The 18,478-nt window shown below is 46.8% G+C and overlaps 1 protein-coding gene across 1 annotated transcript in view; it reads right to left on the reverse strand.

The window, feature by feature from the left end:
* The window catches only part of LOC125947112 (uncharacterized), a 50,639-nt gene extending 33,481 nt beyond the window's left edge, over positions 1 to 17,158 (reverse strand). The window contains exon 1 of the mRNA XM_049671468.1: positions 17,030 to 17,158. Coding sequence (XP_049527425.1) covers positions 17,030 to 17,158 — 129 coding nt within the window. The remainder of the gene's footprint in view (positions 1 to 17,029) is intronic.
* Between the last annotated feature and the right edge of the window lie 1,320 nt (positions 17,159 to 18,478).

Here is an 18,478-nt window from a genome sequence, read left to right on the forward strand (position 1 = left end):
GAGACTGTCCAAAAACCTTGTCTGAATCAAGTTAGCAGATTTACAGGCTGCCCTAAAACGGGGAGTTTATATTGATCGAGAGCTAGGAACTTGTTAAGCAGGACTTATTACCACCCGTCCGTTCATTCTCTCAAGAACTGCGCCTCCGCGCAACAGCCACGACTCTCCGCAGCACAATCATTCGGAATAACAGTCCTGACTTGCATGCAGTCGCTCACCTTTGAGATTTCAATAGTGCTGCTATGCGTTACATTCGAACGGCGTCGTACAGTATATCAATGACACTTGCGCGCGCACACACACACACACACACACACACACACACACACACGCACGCACATATATATATATATATATATATGAGATGGTTTGCCTGCTATGACTATTATTTCTGCGAATGCGAGTTTTATTTGCAGTATTCACAAGTAAATGTGTTTGTTACTGCAAACACGTGCGCTTATTCCTGTCGGGAGTTCTCACATTTTCAATTATTGCATTTAGAAGATTTGCTATTTTTTCTCTTACATAGATATCGTGAATATATATGCCTATGTCCCTTTGATTTAATTACCTAGAAACACATTGTTCATTGGCCACGCAGTTAATAAACCTGGTTTATTTCACTCTAATATTGTTTTCTTCAATCATTGTCCCTGATAAATATCCAGCAACAAGAAGCACGCGTAAAATGACACGGTATCAGTAATAAAATTTTCAACGTAGCCTTCATGGTGTGGAGATACCAGTTACTTTTAGAGGACAGAGAGAGAGAGAGATAAATGAGATGGGAAAGGCAGGGAGGTTAACCGGAAGGTAGGTATCCAGTTTGCTACCCTGCACTGGGGAAGGGGTAAGGGGAGACAGAAAGATAAAGAAAAATGCACACACATAGAAAGAGAGGGTGATCAGAAAAAAAAACACAAACACACGCACACACACAAAGGAACTCAGGAGTGTCGCAGTCGTTCAAGCAGGTCGCTTGTCCGGAGGAACCCCAGCAGTGCGCTCATCGCCTTCTGGTGTGAAGACCGTGTCAGCCGGCACTCTAAGATCGTCTGCTCAGAAAGCGGCCGGTCGTCGAGGCGCGCCAGCGTCGTCACGAGCGTCTGTCTCTGGGAGCTGTAGCGGGGACAATGACACAAGATATTTTCGATTGTTTCCTCGCTGTCGCAACTATTACAGGTAGCACTGTCAGCCATTCCGATGCGGCAAGCAAACGCATTCGTAAAAGATACTCCAAGCCATAGTCGGGAGAGAGCAGTTGTCTCGATTCGGGAAAGTCCAGATGGAATATGTAGTCGGAGGGATGGATCCAAGCGGTGCAGTCGAGTATACTGGAAACCTGGCGTGTTCCACATGGATCGAGTGGCATCACGCGCGAGTATACGAGGCTTAGCTGCTGCATTGGTTCTTGAAAGTAGAATGGGTTCCTTCACAGCATTTTCGTGAGCCCTCCTAGCAGCGTCATCGGCCTGTTCGTTGCCCATGATGCCGCAGTGGCCTGGGAGCCACTGAAAAGTAATGTCATGTCCTGTTTCTACTAGTTGGTGATATATCAGCCTTATTTCAAGCCCAAGTTGGTCTTGTGGTCCACGACGCAGAGCGGATAGCAGACACTGCAGGGCTGCCCTCGAATCAGTAAATATACTCCATTTTTGTGGTAAATCTTCATGAAGCATATGAAGGGCGCTGCGAAGTGCAGCAAGCTCCGCAGCAGTCGACATTGTCCGGTGAGAAGTTTTAGACTCATAGGTCACGGCTTTTTCGGGGAACATCACAGCTCCTGTAGATCCGTCAAGAGTTGTCGACCCATCAGTGTAAATGTGAAGGTGGTCCTTGTATGTCTCGTGCAGCATGAGTAGAGATAGCTGCTTGAGAGCTGGTGACGAGAGTCCTGCTTTCGTTTGAATCCCTGGTACCGAGAGTCGAACTTGTGGGCGAGCCAAACACCAAGGAGGTGATAGCAGCCTCTCAGCCGGCGTATAATCTTGAGGGAGGTAGTCACGGTACGTCAATATCACCTAGCAAAAGGAGGCATTGGGTTGGTCTTTCGGCAGCGTGGTGAGGTGACGGAAAGGGGCGCAGGCAATGTGCCTGATGTGTGCTCTCAGCACTTCCAATGTCATATGAGTTCGCGCTGGGTAATCGTGGGCTATTGCAATTGTTTCCGCTGTCGATTTGCATCGTGGCAATCCAAGACAAACCCTTAGTGCCTGCGCCTGAGCACTTTCTATTGTGCGGATGTTGCTTCTGCAGGTATTGCTCAGTACAGGTTAGCTGTACCTCAGATATCCGAGAAACAGCGCCCTGTAGAGTTGTAACATCGTGTGTACTGACGTTCCCCATGTTTTTTCTCCAATAAATTTAAAAATGTGTGAAATGGCCATTAGGCGTTTCTTCAGGTAGGCCACATGAGGACTCCAGCTGAGGTTTCGATCAATGATCACCCCTAAGATTGTATGCGTCCTGGCGTAACAGATGTCTTGCCCATTGATAGATATGGCGTTGGACGTCATTGGCTTCCGCGTAAACGCGACCAGCGCACATTTCTCAGGTGAAATCTGGAGGCCTTGTTCGCTAAGATACGCCGATATTGAAATCGCGGCTTTTTGAAGCCTCGCGCGCACCTGAGGACGTGTCACACCTGACGTCCACACGCAGATGTCATCGGCGTACATTGATATCTGGACAACACTTGGTATGCGTTCCACGAGACCGACGAGAACAAGGTTGAATAGTGTGGGGCTCAAGACGCCACCTTGGGGAACACAGCGGTATGTGTAGTGTTGTGAGGTCGGACCGTCATCGGTCTGCACAAAAAAAGGACCTCATGTGTAAATAGTTGCGGGTCCACCGGTAGACTCGGCCACCAAGGCCGACCGATTCAAGAGCGTCAAGTATGGCTTCATGAGCAACATTTTCATAAGCTCCTTTTACGTCGAGAAACATGACGACAGATAACCGTTTCAATCTCTTTTGATGCTGGACATAAGTGACCAGATCGAGGATATTATCAATAGAGCAATGGAGACGTCGAAAACCGGCCATAGCGTTTGGGTAAACTTTGTGGCGTTCCAGGTACCACTCCAATCTGGCAAGGATCATGCATTCCGTCACCTTCCCTACGCAACTTGCCAGTGCGATTGGGCGGTATGACGTGAGCTCTAGTGGTGACTTGCCATGCTTGAGGAGTGGCACCAGACGGCTTGTGTTCCATTCCTGAGGGACGTTTCCATCCAGCCAGGATTCATTGAATATATCCAGCAGCGCATTTCGTGCTCTCTCACCCAGGTGGCACAAGATGCGGTACGATATGCCATCTGGTCCGGGAGTCGACGACCGACTACAAAAAGCAAGAGCCGCATCAAGCTCCTCGGTGGTGAAAGGCAGGTCCATGCGTGAATCCCGTGGATGGGGTATGGTGCTATTAGTACCAAGGGCGCCTGTGTACGTTGATTGGCCTGCAATCTTCCTGCAAAAATCTTCTGCAACCTCAATGTTCTCTCGACGTTGGAAAAGCGCCAGGGCTTTGAATGGCACGCGTTGTTCGGGAAATGTACGTACACCTCGCACGGTTCTCCATATATGAGAAAGAGATTTTCGGGGGTCTAGGGATTGACAAAATTTTGCCCACCGTTGACACTCCAATTTGTGCATTCGACGCTGGATCTTCTTTTGCGTGCGTCTGGCCGTTCCTAGATCATGGATGGACTTTGTGCGTCGGTATCTTCGTTCAGCACGCCGACGAATCGCACGGAGTCGCTCCAATTCCACGTCGAATTTTGAGAACATGGAAGTGCATGTCAGTGTGCACATCGCATTCTGCGTTGCTTCTTTGATTGCTTGCTGAAGGCCAGAAGGGAGACCTTTTCAACAAGCTTCTTCCATGCTGGTTTCGAATGTAGACCAGTCAATACGCTGGATTGTGTTTGGCGAATGACAGCTGGCCAAACCTTTGATCTAAGGTAACTGGGGATATGATCACTTCCATGCGTCTCATTGTCTAAAAGCCACTTCACACGAGTAGCAAAGCGACGTGACACAAATGCTAAGTCTAAACAGCTACTCTATGGTGAGCCTTGTAGAAAGGTAGGGCTCCCATCATTAAGCAAGGACAGTTCATGGTCAGATGCAAATGAAGCCAGTCGTCGGCCGGTTGCGTTAATTTTGGAGCTACTCCAAATAGGATGGTGGGCGTTAAAATCTTATTAAAAGATGTCTTATTAAAAGATGTCCTTTAGGGGACAGTGGTAAAAACAGCAGTTCACCTGGCTAAAACTACATTTGGGACCGGCCGTCAAGAGTCATGGGCACACCGAAGCAACTAAAACATTTTAAAAAATGTAGTGCACAGAGGTTCTGCGAGAAAAACTGGGCGCCCCGCGCTCGCTAGCAGACGACGCGCTTGACAACGACAGCAATATTGAAGACGTCGCGTTGTATAATCCATGCCTCAAATATATATGTTTGGCAAAATGGTGTAAACATAAATTTGCAGTTGAAATAAAGCACTATTTTAAGAGCGTAGTACGCGCAATCGGCCTCGGCGCCCGCAGCGAAAGTACGTTGAATATGCCGCGGAGCGCGTCTCCACCCCAATCCAGTTCGCTCGCAGCACCCTCGCACTATTTTTCCACACGCGGCGCCTCAGCGGCAGAGCGCCGTTCGGCCCACTCGACCATTGTCTAGCACACTCTACTTGCAACCGGGCGCAAGAGGAACTGGTGACTCAGTCTCGCACGCGAAAGAGGGAAAACGGAAAGGCAGCGCGGGAGGGAGGGGCAGCTTCTACTCTTCCATAGTCCCTAATAGCTTTTTCTGCTCACGAAACTCCCGCCTCAGTTTAATATAGAGCCAGCGCCTGCCGCTAGGGGCGCCATATTAAAAGAAAGACCACTTAGCCGAGCGGCCGCCGTGGGCGGCGGCGGCATTTTTTCTTCTCTGGTCACGTTGCGGCCGAAAGCCCAGCTTCTTTTTGATTTTATTTACATTCTCTTTTGTCGTAGCAGTTACAGCATCCAAACTTGAACATCTGAGAGTGTTTTCTAACCGAAATCAAGGCACGTACAAAAACAAACAATCTCAAATACAGCTGGCGACTCCATGTCAGCAGACGACGCGGATAGAATTCTTACTGAGAAATCTGTTGTTAGTTGGCCCAACCGGCTTCGATTAAAAACTTTAAGCAACTTTTATGCGCTGTACATAAATACTACATTAGCGGCATGGCGTTGCCAGTAAACGCCAACCTGACTTCAAGGTCGAGTGCTGTTACCGAATTCCGATTGCACTCGAGCCGTTGAGGTGATGGTGACATATTCCAATCGCATGTTCTAGGACGTCAGAATTAGTTTCGAACAGGTACATCGGCAGATCCTAGCTGTGAATGAAACGCTTGCTTGAAGGAAAATATTCGCATTTTCATGTATCCCAGGCTTTGCTGGTTTTTGTGCGTATTATTCCAAATGTGCGACAAAGTATTCAAACCCGATGGTCGTTCCCAATACGAGGTCTCTTAGAAAAGTATCCGACCTTTGGTCGAAGAAAAAAAAAAGTGGCCTAGCTGCAGCGTTGGAAACCTAATTACCCTCAAAGTAGTCTCCTTGGGACTTCACACATTTCTCCCAGGGGTGCTGCCATTGTTTGAAGCATTCGCAAAAGGTCTCTTTCGGAATGGAGTTGAGCTCAGCTGTCGTTGCAGCCATAATCTCCTCTCTTGTATGAAATCGCGCTCCTTTCAAAGGCCTCTCGATTTTGGGATACAGCCAGAAGTCGCAGGGGGCCATATCAGGAGAGTAAGGAGCCTGTTAAACTACAAGAGTCTGGTTTTTCGCCAAAAAATCTGAGTGCCTTTTATCACATATGCCTACAACACCGCAAAGCATGAAACTACAGGCTACAGCCCTTTCTATCTTCTTTATGTTAGACCACCCCGCAACTTCCTTGACACCATTCTACCATTACTCCTCATGCGGACTCTTCTATTGCCCAGACTGTCTCCCGCGCTGAGGAAGCACGCCGCCTAGCTCAGCTCCGTACGTTGGCATCCCAGGACCACTCCAAGATCCGCTACGATTCACGACATAAGAATGTGTCGTACGACAAAGGGGACATTGTATGGCTTTGGACACCAGTTCGCAAGCGCGGCCTGTGCCAGAAGTTTCTGACTCGTTACACCGGGCCTTTCGTCATCACCGAGCGTCTCAGTGATGTAACCTACGCGATTGCTCGCCTCGTGTCCAATGGCTACCGGTCTAAGAAGACGCAGCTTGTTCACGTCGCTCGCCTGAAACGCTGTCATCCACGTGACTCCGAGTGGACGTAACAGTTACTCGCCCAGCGGGCTTCGTCTGTGAAGGGAGGAGTGTTACGCTTAAGCTACGGCAAGCACGGAAGAAGGGGAGAACGAAGTACGCTTGTTTTTGTAGCGGCTCGGTGTCGGCGCGGCCCCTTTTCATTAATTCATCTGTTAAATAAACGCACCCCCATCGTAACAATATCAATCTGCAACACGATCTAGATAGGGTATTTTAATGGTACAATCAATGCCTTATGCCAATACAACTAAATGTAAAAGCATGCGAGTTTCTCGCCATGTTAATACCCATTGTCCGCGTACTTACTCTCTCGATAATATTCCATTATCATCTGTTGACCGTGATAAATGCCTTGGTGGTAACATTTCTTCTTCTTTTTCGTGGGATGCGCATGTCGAACATGTAACTAACAACGCGAATCGCATGCTTGGCTATCTGCATCGAAAATTTTTGATGCACCATCGTCCCTGAAGTTAACACTTTACAAAACCTTGCTACGTTCTAAGTTAGAGTACGCATGCGCCATATGGGATCCTACTCAGACCACCCTCATTCAAACTCTTGAAACCATTCAGAATCGCGCAGCACGTTTCATCTTATCAAAATATTCACGTCATTCCAGTGTCACGTCTATGAAGAAAATTCTAAACTTGCCTGACCTTTCATTGCGTCGAAAATCATCTCGCCTTAATCTTTTTCACAAAATCTATTATTATAACAACGATTTGAAGGACATCCTGTTTCACCCGCCTCATTATATCTCTTCAAGGACCGATCATCGCTTCAAGGTTGGTCTGCCATCTTGTCGCACAAAATTGTGTGATGACTCTTTTGTTCCTAGAACAAGGGTCGCATAGAACCACCTCCCCTCCACAATCGCAAGCATAGCTGATAACCTCGTGTTCAAGGTCACTTTAAAAAATGCCTTGTAATATTTTGTTAGTAGCACGTATTGGCATTTTTGCCCACTCCTTTCTGTAGTGCCTTTTGACACTGAAAGTATTTTCAATAAATAAATAAATAAATAAATAAATAAATAAATAAATAAATAAATAAATAAATAAATAATTAAATAAACTGCTCTTCGTTGTTTATTTAGGAAATATTTTGAAGCAGCGACGTGTCACGTTTCTGATGACTAAAGTTCCTCGGTGCTGTCACAATCTGATTTGTTCTGCCTAATCGCTGGCGGGTGTGCTCAGTTCCGTTAGATTTGTTCTTGCTGCGCACAAGGCTTTAAACGTAGCTGTTCTGTACATTGAAATAGCTTGTAGCAAAGACGTATTATCAGTAGCAACTCACTTGTTGGCCGTCACGAAACATTCAGCTTTGACCATTCATGCGCTATCGGTGTAGTACCGTCATGTATTGTGCGTATGCAGTGCGCATATATTCAAATGTGTGCCCATTCACTTATTTTTGACACGTTGGCGAAAAAGTGGGCGTAAGCTTCCGTGCAAGTTGGGGTAGATGTTTATACGTGACGAAACCTTTTTATGGCAGGAAGCGGCGCTACTCATTTTATCATTGTTTAATGAGCGCTGCTCACTCTCGCCGATGTACCGGGGCTGAAGCCCTTCCATTGAAAATTAGTGATACAACGTGAAGATTAGGAAACCAGTACGGACAGTTGCAGCAGCGGTCCACGAACTTGGCCACACATACTCATTACATTCCTTAATATGCCAGTCAGTATTTTTGCAACCAACTAGTTCACACGTCTTCAATCCGCATGAATCAATCCAGCATGATAGGAGCCCAGTGGGTCAGCGAAAACTCTATTGCATTTCCGACAGCTGGTCGCACAGAAGCAAGGCAGAAGCGATAATGGTTTCGTATTCGTGCGCGGTCGCCGAGATGACGTTGGGCGCGCCTCTGAAAACGCCATCTCCTATCTCTAGAACAAACTTCTTCGCGAAAAGGGTCAACAGCGACCGGGCTTCAAGCACCAGAATTTTGTAATTGGGCGTTTTGTCTAATTACATTGCCAGTTTTACTAGTGAAAGTGAAGAACAAGGCAGCGCCTAATCTGTGTATTGACACAAATCCGAGTATTGGACATTGTTGTTAACAACCAGCGTTCTCTCTAACCCGCTGTTTTATGTATTTTTGGATCACAAATAAACTGTCTCTTTTGTCAAACATGTGGCCGCAAAAAAGAAAGTCACACGCGAACCAAAGTGATCGTCGCACGTCGAAATTTGTACTGCACGTCGAGTGCGTCGACTATTCAACATGACTGGTTATTTATTCTAGCCTGACAGAAAGTTCCTCAATGCACAGACGTGCTTCCGTCACGCACGAAATCTGATCTTAGAGAGTAAGTATAAATCTCACTAGCAATATGTTTTCGATGAGAATATGCGATAACATTTACGTCATGTATGGCTCCTCTCGCGCTATGTAGCAGCTGGTTAGCCGGTGAAAGAACTAAGCCGTAAAGTGATACAGATGTGTGCGTGTGAAAAAAATATACATATATATAGTAAAGGAACAGACACAGAGACAGCACCCGTTCCTGGGCCGGCTGTTCTATATTCCGCTTCGTCCTCCTCATCTCCTCTTTCGCCCCCTAGCGCCCGGTGTGCGAGCGCCCGCGGCAAGGTTCACTTCGTCTTTACACTCGGCCACGCTGCAAGTTTCCGGCGTGCCTGGAATCACGCAACCCGTCCAAGCATTGAAGCCATCTGTGAGCCGTCCAGCGCGCAACCAGCTTCTCTGGCGGGCGGCATTGAGTGTTGCGTGCTGTTCGCAGGTCTCGCCGTCTACCATCCCGCCGCTCAGCGCTGTCCGTCTTAGCCGACGCCGAGGAGATTCCCTCAAAGGGTGCTTCGTTGATCACTGCGAGTGGTGCGACTACTACAAGTCTTCCCCGCCTTCCCTCAGGTTCCCGAGGACTATCACAAGAAGAGTTGGAGAGGCTGTCCAAGGATGGTGATGCTTTGAATTACCGGAGGGAACAGTCTGAGCCATTCTGAAGCGGCGCTTCGTTGCGGTGGCCACTATGACTTGGGCGCCGCACTGACTCCGAAGGGAGCACTCCGACACCTGCGTTGATGCTAGGCTTAACGGCGACAGCGCCGACAGGGGCAGCAGGGGGGGTCCTTGGAAATAGGCGACTGTGGTAATGGATGACTCTGGCCAATTGCCGCCGACTACCGCCCGAACGCAAAACCATGATCTCCTGTAGCAGAAATCGGAACTGACGGACTGCCACCACAACTGCCGCTGCAAACACGAGGTGTTGGGGTTGGTTGCAGCTGAACACTAGAAGACACCGATGTGCTGCCACTGCTCCCCTGATGCGGTGGTTGCCTCGGGCAACAGGCATCCCGCAGTGAAGGCTGCCCCGTGATGCCTCCCCTGCGACCCGGTACAAGTAAAGCTTATGAAGACGAGGAGGACGACAGCACCAGGCAGAGGGGGCCTGCACGCGGCTGCTGCTGCAGCCATTGTAGGATGACCACAGGACTCTGGGCCCTTCGGTCCAAGCCCTGGTCGGGATCTCGCCGCTTGAAACCTAAGTCTAACGCTGTCTCGTACATGTGCCGCTGGCGGGCCATCTCGTTAGTGGAAGGCGCCCCCTTTGGGGCAGGGGTGGCGTGCGTCGGAGTCGGGCTTTTGTTGCGCTGCTCCTCAGCGTTCAGCAGTCGCAGATCCACGGCGGATGGGTCCATGTCCCTGGGGTCGCAGTACTGCACATTTCCGGCGTCGCCACCGCATGCCTGTACTTCCGACGCCGCTGCGGATGCAGCTTCATCCACTGTATTGTAGGCCTTGCTGCCGGGTTCGCCATGAATGGCAGAGGACGCCGACATGGAGTTCAAAGCGGAGGCCTGTGACTAATGCAGTGTTGGCTGAGGGCTGGACTCGCTGCCTCTGTTGCTGAACCGTTGGTTCTCAGTCAGATCTTCGATGATGACGAGCCGCAGCTGATGCTCGGGAATGTAGGGGCAGCGCAGGCATGAAGAAGCGGGTGATTACTAGGTAGTCCTATCGGAAGCGGGATACTGGTTGAAGCGGTGGTCACCATGCGCTTCCCATCTTCAGAGGTGAAGCAGACGGCGACCCCCGGTGAGGCGGCGTCTGCGGCGAGGCAGCCTGCGGACCGCTCTGTCGACGCGTTGCTGGCATACCTGCCCCAGCATCGAAGCAGTGCTCGCCGGAGCACCGTGCGCAGAACTTCGCTGGTTGGACTCACCGCAGGCTGAAGCTGGCCGAATACAGATATTAGAGCTGCACTCCATTCAGGCCGGGACCGCTGTTTGATACCTTCGTAGTTTTTCCATGCCTTGGCGGCACCTCGAAGTCGCCCCACTGCAACCAGCCATATTGTGATGTCGGGCCAGGCATGGCATGCGCCAAGTGCGTTGGCTGCTTGCACCTACAGAATGGGGTCATTCTGAAATCCATGGAACTCCGGTAGTTCCAAGGCACCAGGTGATGAAAAGACTGCTAGAGGAAAACCGGAAGTGGCTGAAACGATGTAGTGCAGCTGCTGTGACAGCAGCGAAAGGGATCACATGACGTCGGTTAAGCTGCCGGTTGAGCCACCGTTGAGCCAGGGGCGGAATCCGCGCACCCTGAGGCGGCGGCAGCGGCCGCACTACTCGGGCCAGTCGGACCAGTGGCCAAGGCAGCGTGAACGGCATCCATTGAGCCAGAGCTGGTGGTGGCCGCGGTACTCACTGTAGCCGTAAGAACTACATCCTTTGTTGGCTTAGTTGTCGATGATCTCGTGGGGCAGAGATCCAGGGCATGTTAAGCGTGGACGGCGTTCCCTAGCCGCAGGAGGCACCCAGGACGGCGAGAATCCATGTCTAAGGCAGCGAGGACGTCATTCCTTGGCGGCTCTGAGATAGGGGTAGTCCCAGGTATGGCATCCATGACAAGAGAAGCATTGACGGCGTTCCCTCGCCGGACGGACCCAGGGCGGCGAGATGCAGGAGGACGTCAGGCCTCCGCAGTACGGTACTTAAGGCTGGAGCGATTTAAAGCTGGGCTTTCTTCAACTCTGTTATTGTAAAGGAACAGACACAGAGACAGCACCCGTTCCTAGGCCGGCTGTTATGGTATGGTATGGTATTTCTTATATGATGGCGCATACCCACTGCGAGGGATTGGCCAAGATTTGGATGAAATTAGGCAACTTTTGTTATTACTAAAATTGGTAAAGCTAACTGGAGAAAATGACCAAAAATATGTCCTTAAGAATTCAAGAAAATCTGTTTGAAGCACTTATAAAATCCTCCACGGCTGAGCAAATATCCCTGTGGCACTTTGCAAGAGAGGAGGCTCCTAAAGAAAGGATATTTAGAGTAGAAAATCTTAAACCAAGCTGTGTATATCTTGATTCCAGAATATGTTTCCTTAAAGAAGAAAAACAGCACCAGAATATGAAAAAAAAATGATCTATTGTTTCATCGTCTCCACAGAATGGGCCAAGAGGGGAGGACACCAGACCAGCCCTGTGACGATAGAAGTTTAATATTGGTACTCGACAACCTAATCGGGTAAAGATGCCTTCAGTTTTTCTGGTCTGAAAGAACTTTTTTAGCCAAGGGAACAGGAGGTGTCGATATTTTGAGAAATTAGCTACGGCTCGGTTCAAAAAGTCTTGAATAATTGAATATCTCCTGCTCATGACTACTAGATTCAGGAGATATTCAATTATTGTAGGAAGTAATGGTAATACAGGGCCACTGAGGGCCGCTCTTGCGAGACTGTCAGCCATTTAGCTCATGACTAATACCTTATGTCCATGCACTCAAAGCAATCTAATTAAATTTATGTGGGCTAGCACTAGAAAATGAAATGTACTTAAAAGGTTAGTGACACTATTTGCTGTGAGCGAGGAACATAAAGATAAAGAATCTGTTAATATTACTGCCACCGATATTGATGAATTTAGTTTGCGTAGGGCTAGAACTCCAGCTAGAAATTCGGCAAGAAATACGGAAAAGTCCAGAATCCTGATTACGAATGAACAATCAAGAGCCGGAGAGAAAATGCCAATTCCAGATTTTTCTTCACACTCTGATGCGTCTGTCGCAATGACCGTACTGATAGATAAAATCAATAAATGGCCTTGTAATAGGCCATTTATTATAATATAAGACATTTTTGCGCTGTTTGGGTAGGTGTCATGATATATGATTTTTAGGTTCTCTCACACATCACAAATAGGCGGCACCTCCGCTGCAGATATCTACATTTGAGCGATTGATCAATGTTTGTACGAAGACCACCTGTGGTGCATGAAAACGAGGCCAGTGTACTCCGAAGAATAGTGCAGGCTGGGAAATGAATATGTATTCTAATCTTGTAACAGGGGATTCATACAATTTTAAGACTGTTTGCACCGTCAGTAAACGAAATCTACACAATATTGAAGGCAACCTGACTTCTTGGTGTAGCATGTTATTGGCAACACATTTCGGTAATCCTCAACATAGTCGTAGGGCTTTCTGCTCAAGCAGAGCAAGGGGACGTAATTTGTTAGCTGGCGCACCAGAAAATAATACACATCCAAATTCTAAAATGGGCCGCACATACATTTTATATAAAATTAAAAGTGGATCTCCCCGCATTCCGAACAGACTGTTCCACAGCTTTCGTAGCATACCAACTGTTCTCACTCCTTTTTTTTAACTATATGGTCAATGTGGCCGAGACAGCTGAGGGAACCGTCATATACAACACCTAAATATTTCACCGACTCCACTTGAGGTATAGTTGCGAGGCGATAGGATAGCAATATGTTAACGGGATTGTTAAGAGGCAAAACCAATATCGAGCATTTGGTAACGTTAAGTGAAAGGCGAATTTTGTTTAACCAGGTTTCTATGGCGTGCCGGTAGTTCTGTAGTCGATAATGTAGAGAGTGGGTATCACTGTCTGATGCGAAGAAAGAATGTCATCTGTGTATACGTATGTTTGTACATCTTCATGAAGAGGAATGGAACACATCAGAATGTTAAATAGTAATGCTGAAGTGACAGATCCTTGAGGAACACGACTTGATTGATTATATATACTCGAGGAAAATCCTCTTAGAGAGCAATAAAGAGTTCTTTGATTTAAAAATTCATCAATCCAGTTTGAAAAATAATTTGGAATCTCTAGATTGCGCAATATATCTCATACAATAAAGTGAGCTATGCTGTCGCAGGATTTCGAAATGTCTAATGTCACAAGAGCACCTATTTGTCTCGGTTGCCGTGCTAATTTTATTCTACTTTCTAAGTCCACGTGAGCATGCTAAAGGGAACATGATGGTCAGAATACAATTTCCCAGGGGCTAAGCAAGTATTTCTTTTGTATAAATTTAATCATACTGGCATATAAAATTCTTTGAGATAATTTAACCTAATTGGAAGTTAGCGCAAATGGCCTGATGTTATCTATTGTATATCCTTCCCCATGATTTTTAAGAAGTGGGGTCACTTTAGCGATTTTCCACGCAGACGGAATTCATGAAAACTTATTTGAGTAATTTACATTAGCTAAAAGGTAATCAGAAGCTTCCTTAAATAAAATTCTGATAACAGCAGATGTTACCCCATCCACGCCGGGAGCTGAATCTGGAAGCCGCTCCACAATTTCAGCCAATTTCAACATAGGGATTTCTGTAAAGTCATCTGATGCTCTTCGTAAGCGAGAACAACTTGGCAATACGGAAGAGAATCTAATTTATAATCCCTTCGCGATTTTTTATAGTGATTGTTTTATTTCATCGCTACTTAAGATTATAGAGTCAATATTATTTTGATGCGGAAGAACTTTTCTACGGCGGAGAAAACGGAACAATGCACGCTTATTTTTATTGTTAGGCAAGAAATCAAAATGCTAACAGTCAAATTCATCTTTGGCTTTAGAAACTGTATATTTAAAGACAGCTCGAAAAACGTTATAGTCACTCCAATTTTGGGGACTCTGGTTATGTAATAATGTTTTGCAATCAGATTTTCTATTTCTGTAGTCTCGAGTGCATTCTTCATTCCACCAAGGGCTGTAAGAATTTCTTTTATTCAACCTAATCTCAAATTGAGCTTTTTTTCTAGAGCTTTCCAAGGCGGAACAAAAAATCGTGGTTTTTTGTTCTGTAGGCAGTGTGTTCTGTTGCTCCGCAGTCTATCCAACAAGTCTTCGACACGTGGCAGTGAGTAGACGTCCTTTTTATTTACGGTGTTGAGCTTCTGGTAGTAGACGCAGATGCGTAGCGTTCCATCTTTCTTTTTGACAAGAACGACCAGAGATGACCAAGAGCTGCTGGAGCATTCGATAACGCCGTCTTCAAGCTTCTCTCTTACTTGCGAACTAATCGCTTCGCCTTTTGTCGGCACGCAGTATAGCTGCTGACGCATCCGGCGTGCGTCGTCGCATGGGATGATCCTGCCGCCGCTTCACCTTCGCGCATTCCATCGGACATCATGTCGACCAAGACACTGACTCGTGGAGGAAACACTTTCGACAGAAACACGAAGGGCGTCGTCAAGTAGCTGCTCGTCGTACCCGTCGATTGCTTGGTCTGGCGTACCTTCGATGAACTTACGAAACATGCCTTGATTTCCAGGAAGAGTTCACACAGAGCTTCCATGATGTCTTGCAATAACTCTGTATTAATATCGATACAGAGTGGCTATGGTGTTGGGCTGCTGAGCATGAGGTCGTGGGATCGAATCCCGGCCACGACGGCCGCATTTCAACGGGGGCGAAATGCGAAAACACCCGTCTACTTAGATTTAGGTGCACATGAAAGAACCCCAGGGGGTCCAAGTTTGCGGAGTCCCCCACTACGGCGTGCCTCATAATTAAATCGTGCTTTTGGACGTACAACCCCATTATTTAATTTATTAATGTCGAGGTTGCCCAGTGACTTGTCAGCCTTACCAATTGCTTCAGAGGAAAAACATGCAGTCAATTTTTCTATTTCGTCGGCCAGCACTATAGAAGTACTGTCGAAAAGGTGTCGATGCTCGCTGCGGAAGTTGGTGACAAGCAACTGAGGTCGGCCAGCACGAAGCGGTAGCACACTCCTAGCCGCATTAATACGTGGCGTCAGTAGATGCGATAAGTTACTTTCTGTGACCGCTTCATCTTCGCGCATTCCATCGGACATCATGTCGACCAAGACACTGACTCATGGAGGAAGCGCAACACTTTCGACGGAAACACGAAGGGCGTCGTCAAGTAGCTGCTCGTCGTACCCGTCGATTGGCAGTTCGGCTGAGTAAGTAACTACGTCTCCCTGTAGGTCAATAAGAGCACCGGATTCCTGCAGAAAGTCAACCCTGAGAATGACATCATGAGAGTATTGGCGTACGACAAAGCAGCTCGATGCGAATGAGCAACCTAGAATCCGAACTCTAGTCGTGCAGGTTCCCAGTGGAGTAACGGCGTGACTACCAGCCGTCCGAATCTGCGAGCTATGCCAAGGGGTAATTCCTTTGTTTAGAAGCTCCGGTGGTTAGCACGTGCCACTCATTCATCTTGTCCTTGCCTGCCTCTTTGCATTGTGCCCTCTACTGCAATATTAACTACTAACTTACTAAAGGGTGGCAATGTTCTGCGGCTTGAACGCGGCCCTATAATGTCTTATTAGCTCTCCGTCGCGGGATCTGTGAACAACTCGAGTAGGAGATTCGATGACGCGGAAAGGCTATCGCATTAAGTGAGCGTCTTCGACATACAGCAGCCAACTGTTACTACGTCTCGATATCCGCAACGGTCTTTCCCTTCTCTTCCACTTTCCCTCCCTTCCCCCTTGCCTTACCGCATTTTACTCGACCGGGCTCAACCCTGGTTAGTCTCCCTCACATTCCTTTATCCTTTTCTCATTCTCGTTTCGCGATGGTAGAGCGGTACATTCCAAATGGCACATACCGGGTTAGCAAGTTGGCGTCAAAGATATTTATTGAAGAGCGGTACACACCCGCTGGCACATAGTCGGTGACCCAAGCTGGCAACCAATACGTTCATTGTAGACCAAAGAATGAGTAGCGCATACACAGTTTTCGAAGTTAGCATCGAAGACTTTCTTGGAAGAGCGGTACCTACCCAGTCCCACGTCTACAGGGTCCCATGCCAACCTAAAATACGTTCGTTGAAGAGCGACACATGTGTACATATTGCCAGATACTCAGAGACCACAAGTTGATCCGATGGTTGTTTTGTAACCTTGTTACCTTAACCCTGAATTAGATAATGGTTACGTTAGATAATGACGCCTCTGTTCCTCGTTCTGGGAAGCCAGCAAGATAGCTTGATTGCATCCGAGAAATGTGTATTCACTCACCATGTCACCACTGACTACCCATTTGCCCAGGAAAGCGTGAAAATGGTTAGATAGAAATATAAAAACATAGATAGCCCGGGGAAAGTGCCGCGAAGCACCCAAACAATGCGACCGCAAGAAACTTGTTAACCACAGTTACTCACTTCTGTATTATAAGAACAAATTGTTCTAGTGCTTGGTATTGAACTGGCTCCTGACATGAATTGTTCGCAAAACAGTGCCTAACCTAAATTATTTCTTACCACTTTTCTGGAGGTCGTTGATGTTCTTGTATAAGTAATCTCCAGTACACAAAAGCTTTGCTCGCCAATTAGCCTGTAATGCGAGTCTTGCGCAGAGCACTTCTCAAAACGACAAAAACAATGCGCATAAGGCAATACTGTGTTTTCAGACCTTTTACCAAGAAAAATATTACCTGGTAGAAGGTATTTGTAGCACCAGTGTCAGCAGACTCAGCTGTGTTCGTATCTTCAGATCCATTACATAGTTCTGCAGCAGTAATTAGCGCCAACGCAACTATAGCAAATCTGAGCACACGAGCCATTACTGCCGTCAAGCGAAGTAATGTTCTGCAGCGAACCCCACAGGCAGAGTCTCTTATATTCGATGTAATTTGTAAATTTTTCAGCAATGTTTTTTTCTGTCTTTATAAATCACCCTATTTGTATTTTCATAGCTGTCATGTGCTGTTTCGTTGAAGGTCGACGCGTGAACAGGAGTGTATTGACGTGTTCGATCGTACTCCATCAAGGCGCAGGGGCTGATACTTCCTTGCGCTTGAAATATGTGGCGAATAATAAAGTATTGAACAAAAAATCAAAAAGCTTTCTGCCCTAATAAACAATTCACAGCTTCCTTTGAAAGCCTGAAGCATTCACAACGATATCAACGTATTAAAGACTTTATACAAACTATGGTTGGCACAATAAAGGACAATTTAAATTCCAACAATGATTTACTAAGTGAATACTTGTGGCGTCAAACAACCTTGAGCAATAATTAAGTCATAAAACCAGAAATCTCAAGCAAACTTTCCATGCTGCTTCTTGGCGATTTGCCAACGGCCTACCTCGGTAAATCAGCCGATCAAGTGTGCTCTATCTCGGCGTTCTCGGTAACTATGACGAGAGTACAAAATATGGTATCATGGGCCACACTTCTCAACTTAACATTCCTTATTCCCGTAACACGAGATAGGCTTTGTGTAGCCAATAAGGAGTCGGTTTTACTTCTCGGTGATGTCGCTATCACTATTGTTTGTCTTTCTCCTCCCGAAACTGGTGCTGGTTATCGCGAAACGTATACAGGGTATTTCAGCGAACACTTTCAAAATTATTAAAGGTTGCCGATGGAAGATAGCCTACTTCTAGTTAAGGAGCTGGTCTACTCGAAGAGGCTGATATTACTTGCACAAAAATTGAAATGCATAATCGACTAATTAACAAATATTCACTAATTAAATTTTTACCTAATTAACTGATGGCCCATATTGCAGTTTACAAATTCTATTCGTGGAGTTGGCAAGGCAGTTAACTTTGTGCTTCAATGCATAAAGCGACATTTTTCTAAGAAACTAACTGGAACGCCAATGCATTTCTCCGCAAACTTCGGAAATTAGCTTGAAACTGGTGCATCTCGAGAATTCCTTCCAAGTGGATCCGCCTTGCGAACTCCACGGCTACAATTTGTAAATTACAATATGGGCCATAAAATAAATAGTTAAAAACTTAATTAGTCAATTTTTGTTAATTAGTCGATTATGCATTTCAATTTCTTGTGCAAGTAATGTCCGCCTCTTCTAGTAGAGCAGCTCATGAACTATAATTGTACTATCTGCCGCAGGGAACCTTTATGAATTTTGCAA

The sequence above is a fragment of the Dermacentor silvarum genome, chromosome 7 (genome assembly GCF_013339745.2).
Source record: "Dermacentor silvarum isolate Dsil-2018 chromosome 7, BIME_Dsil_1.4, whole genome shotgun sequence".
In the NCBI taxonomy this organism is placed as follows: domain Eukaryota; kingdom Metazoa; phylum Arthropoda; class Arachnida; order Ixodida; family Ixodidae; genus Dermacentor; species Dermacentor silvarum.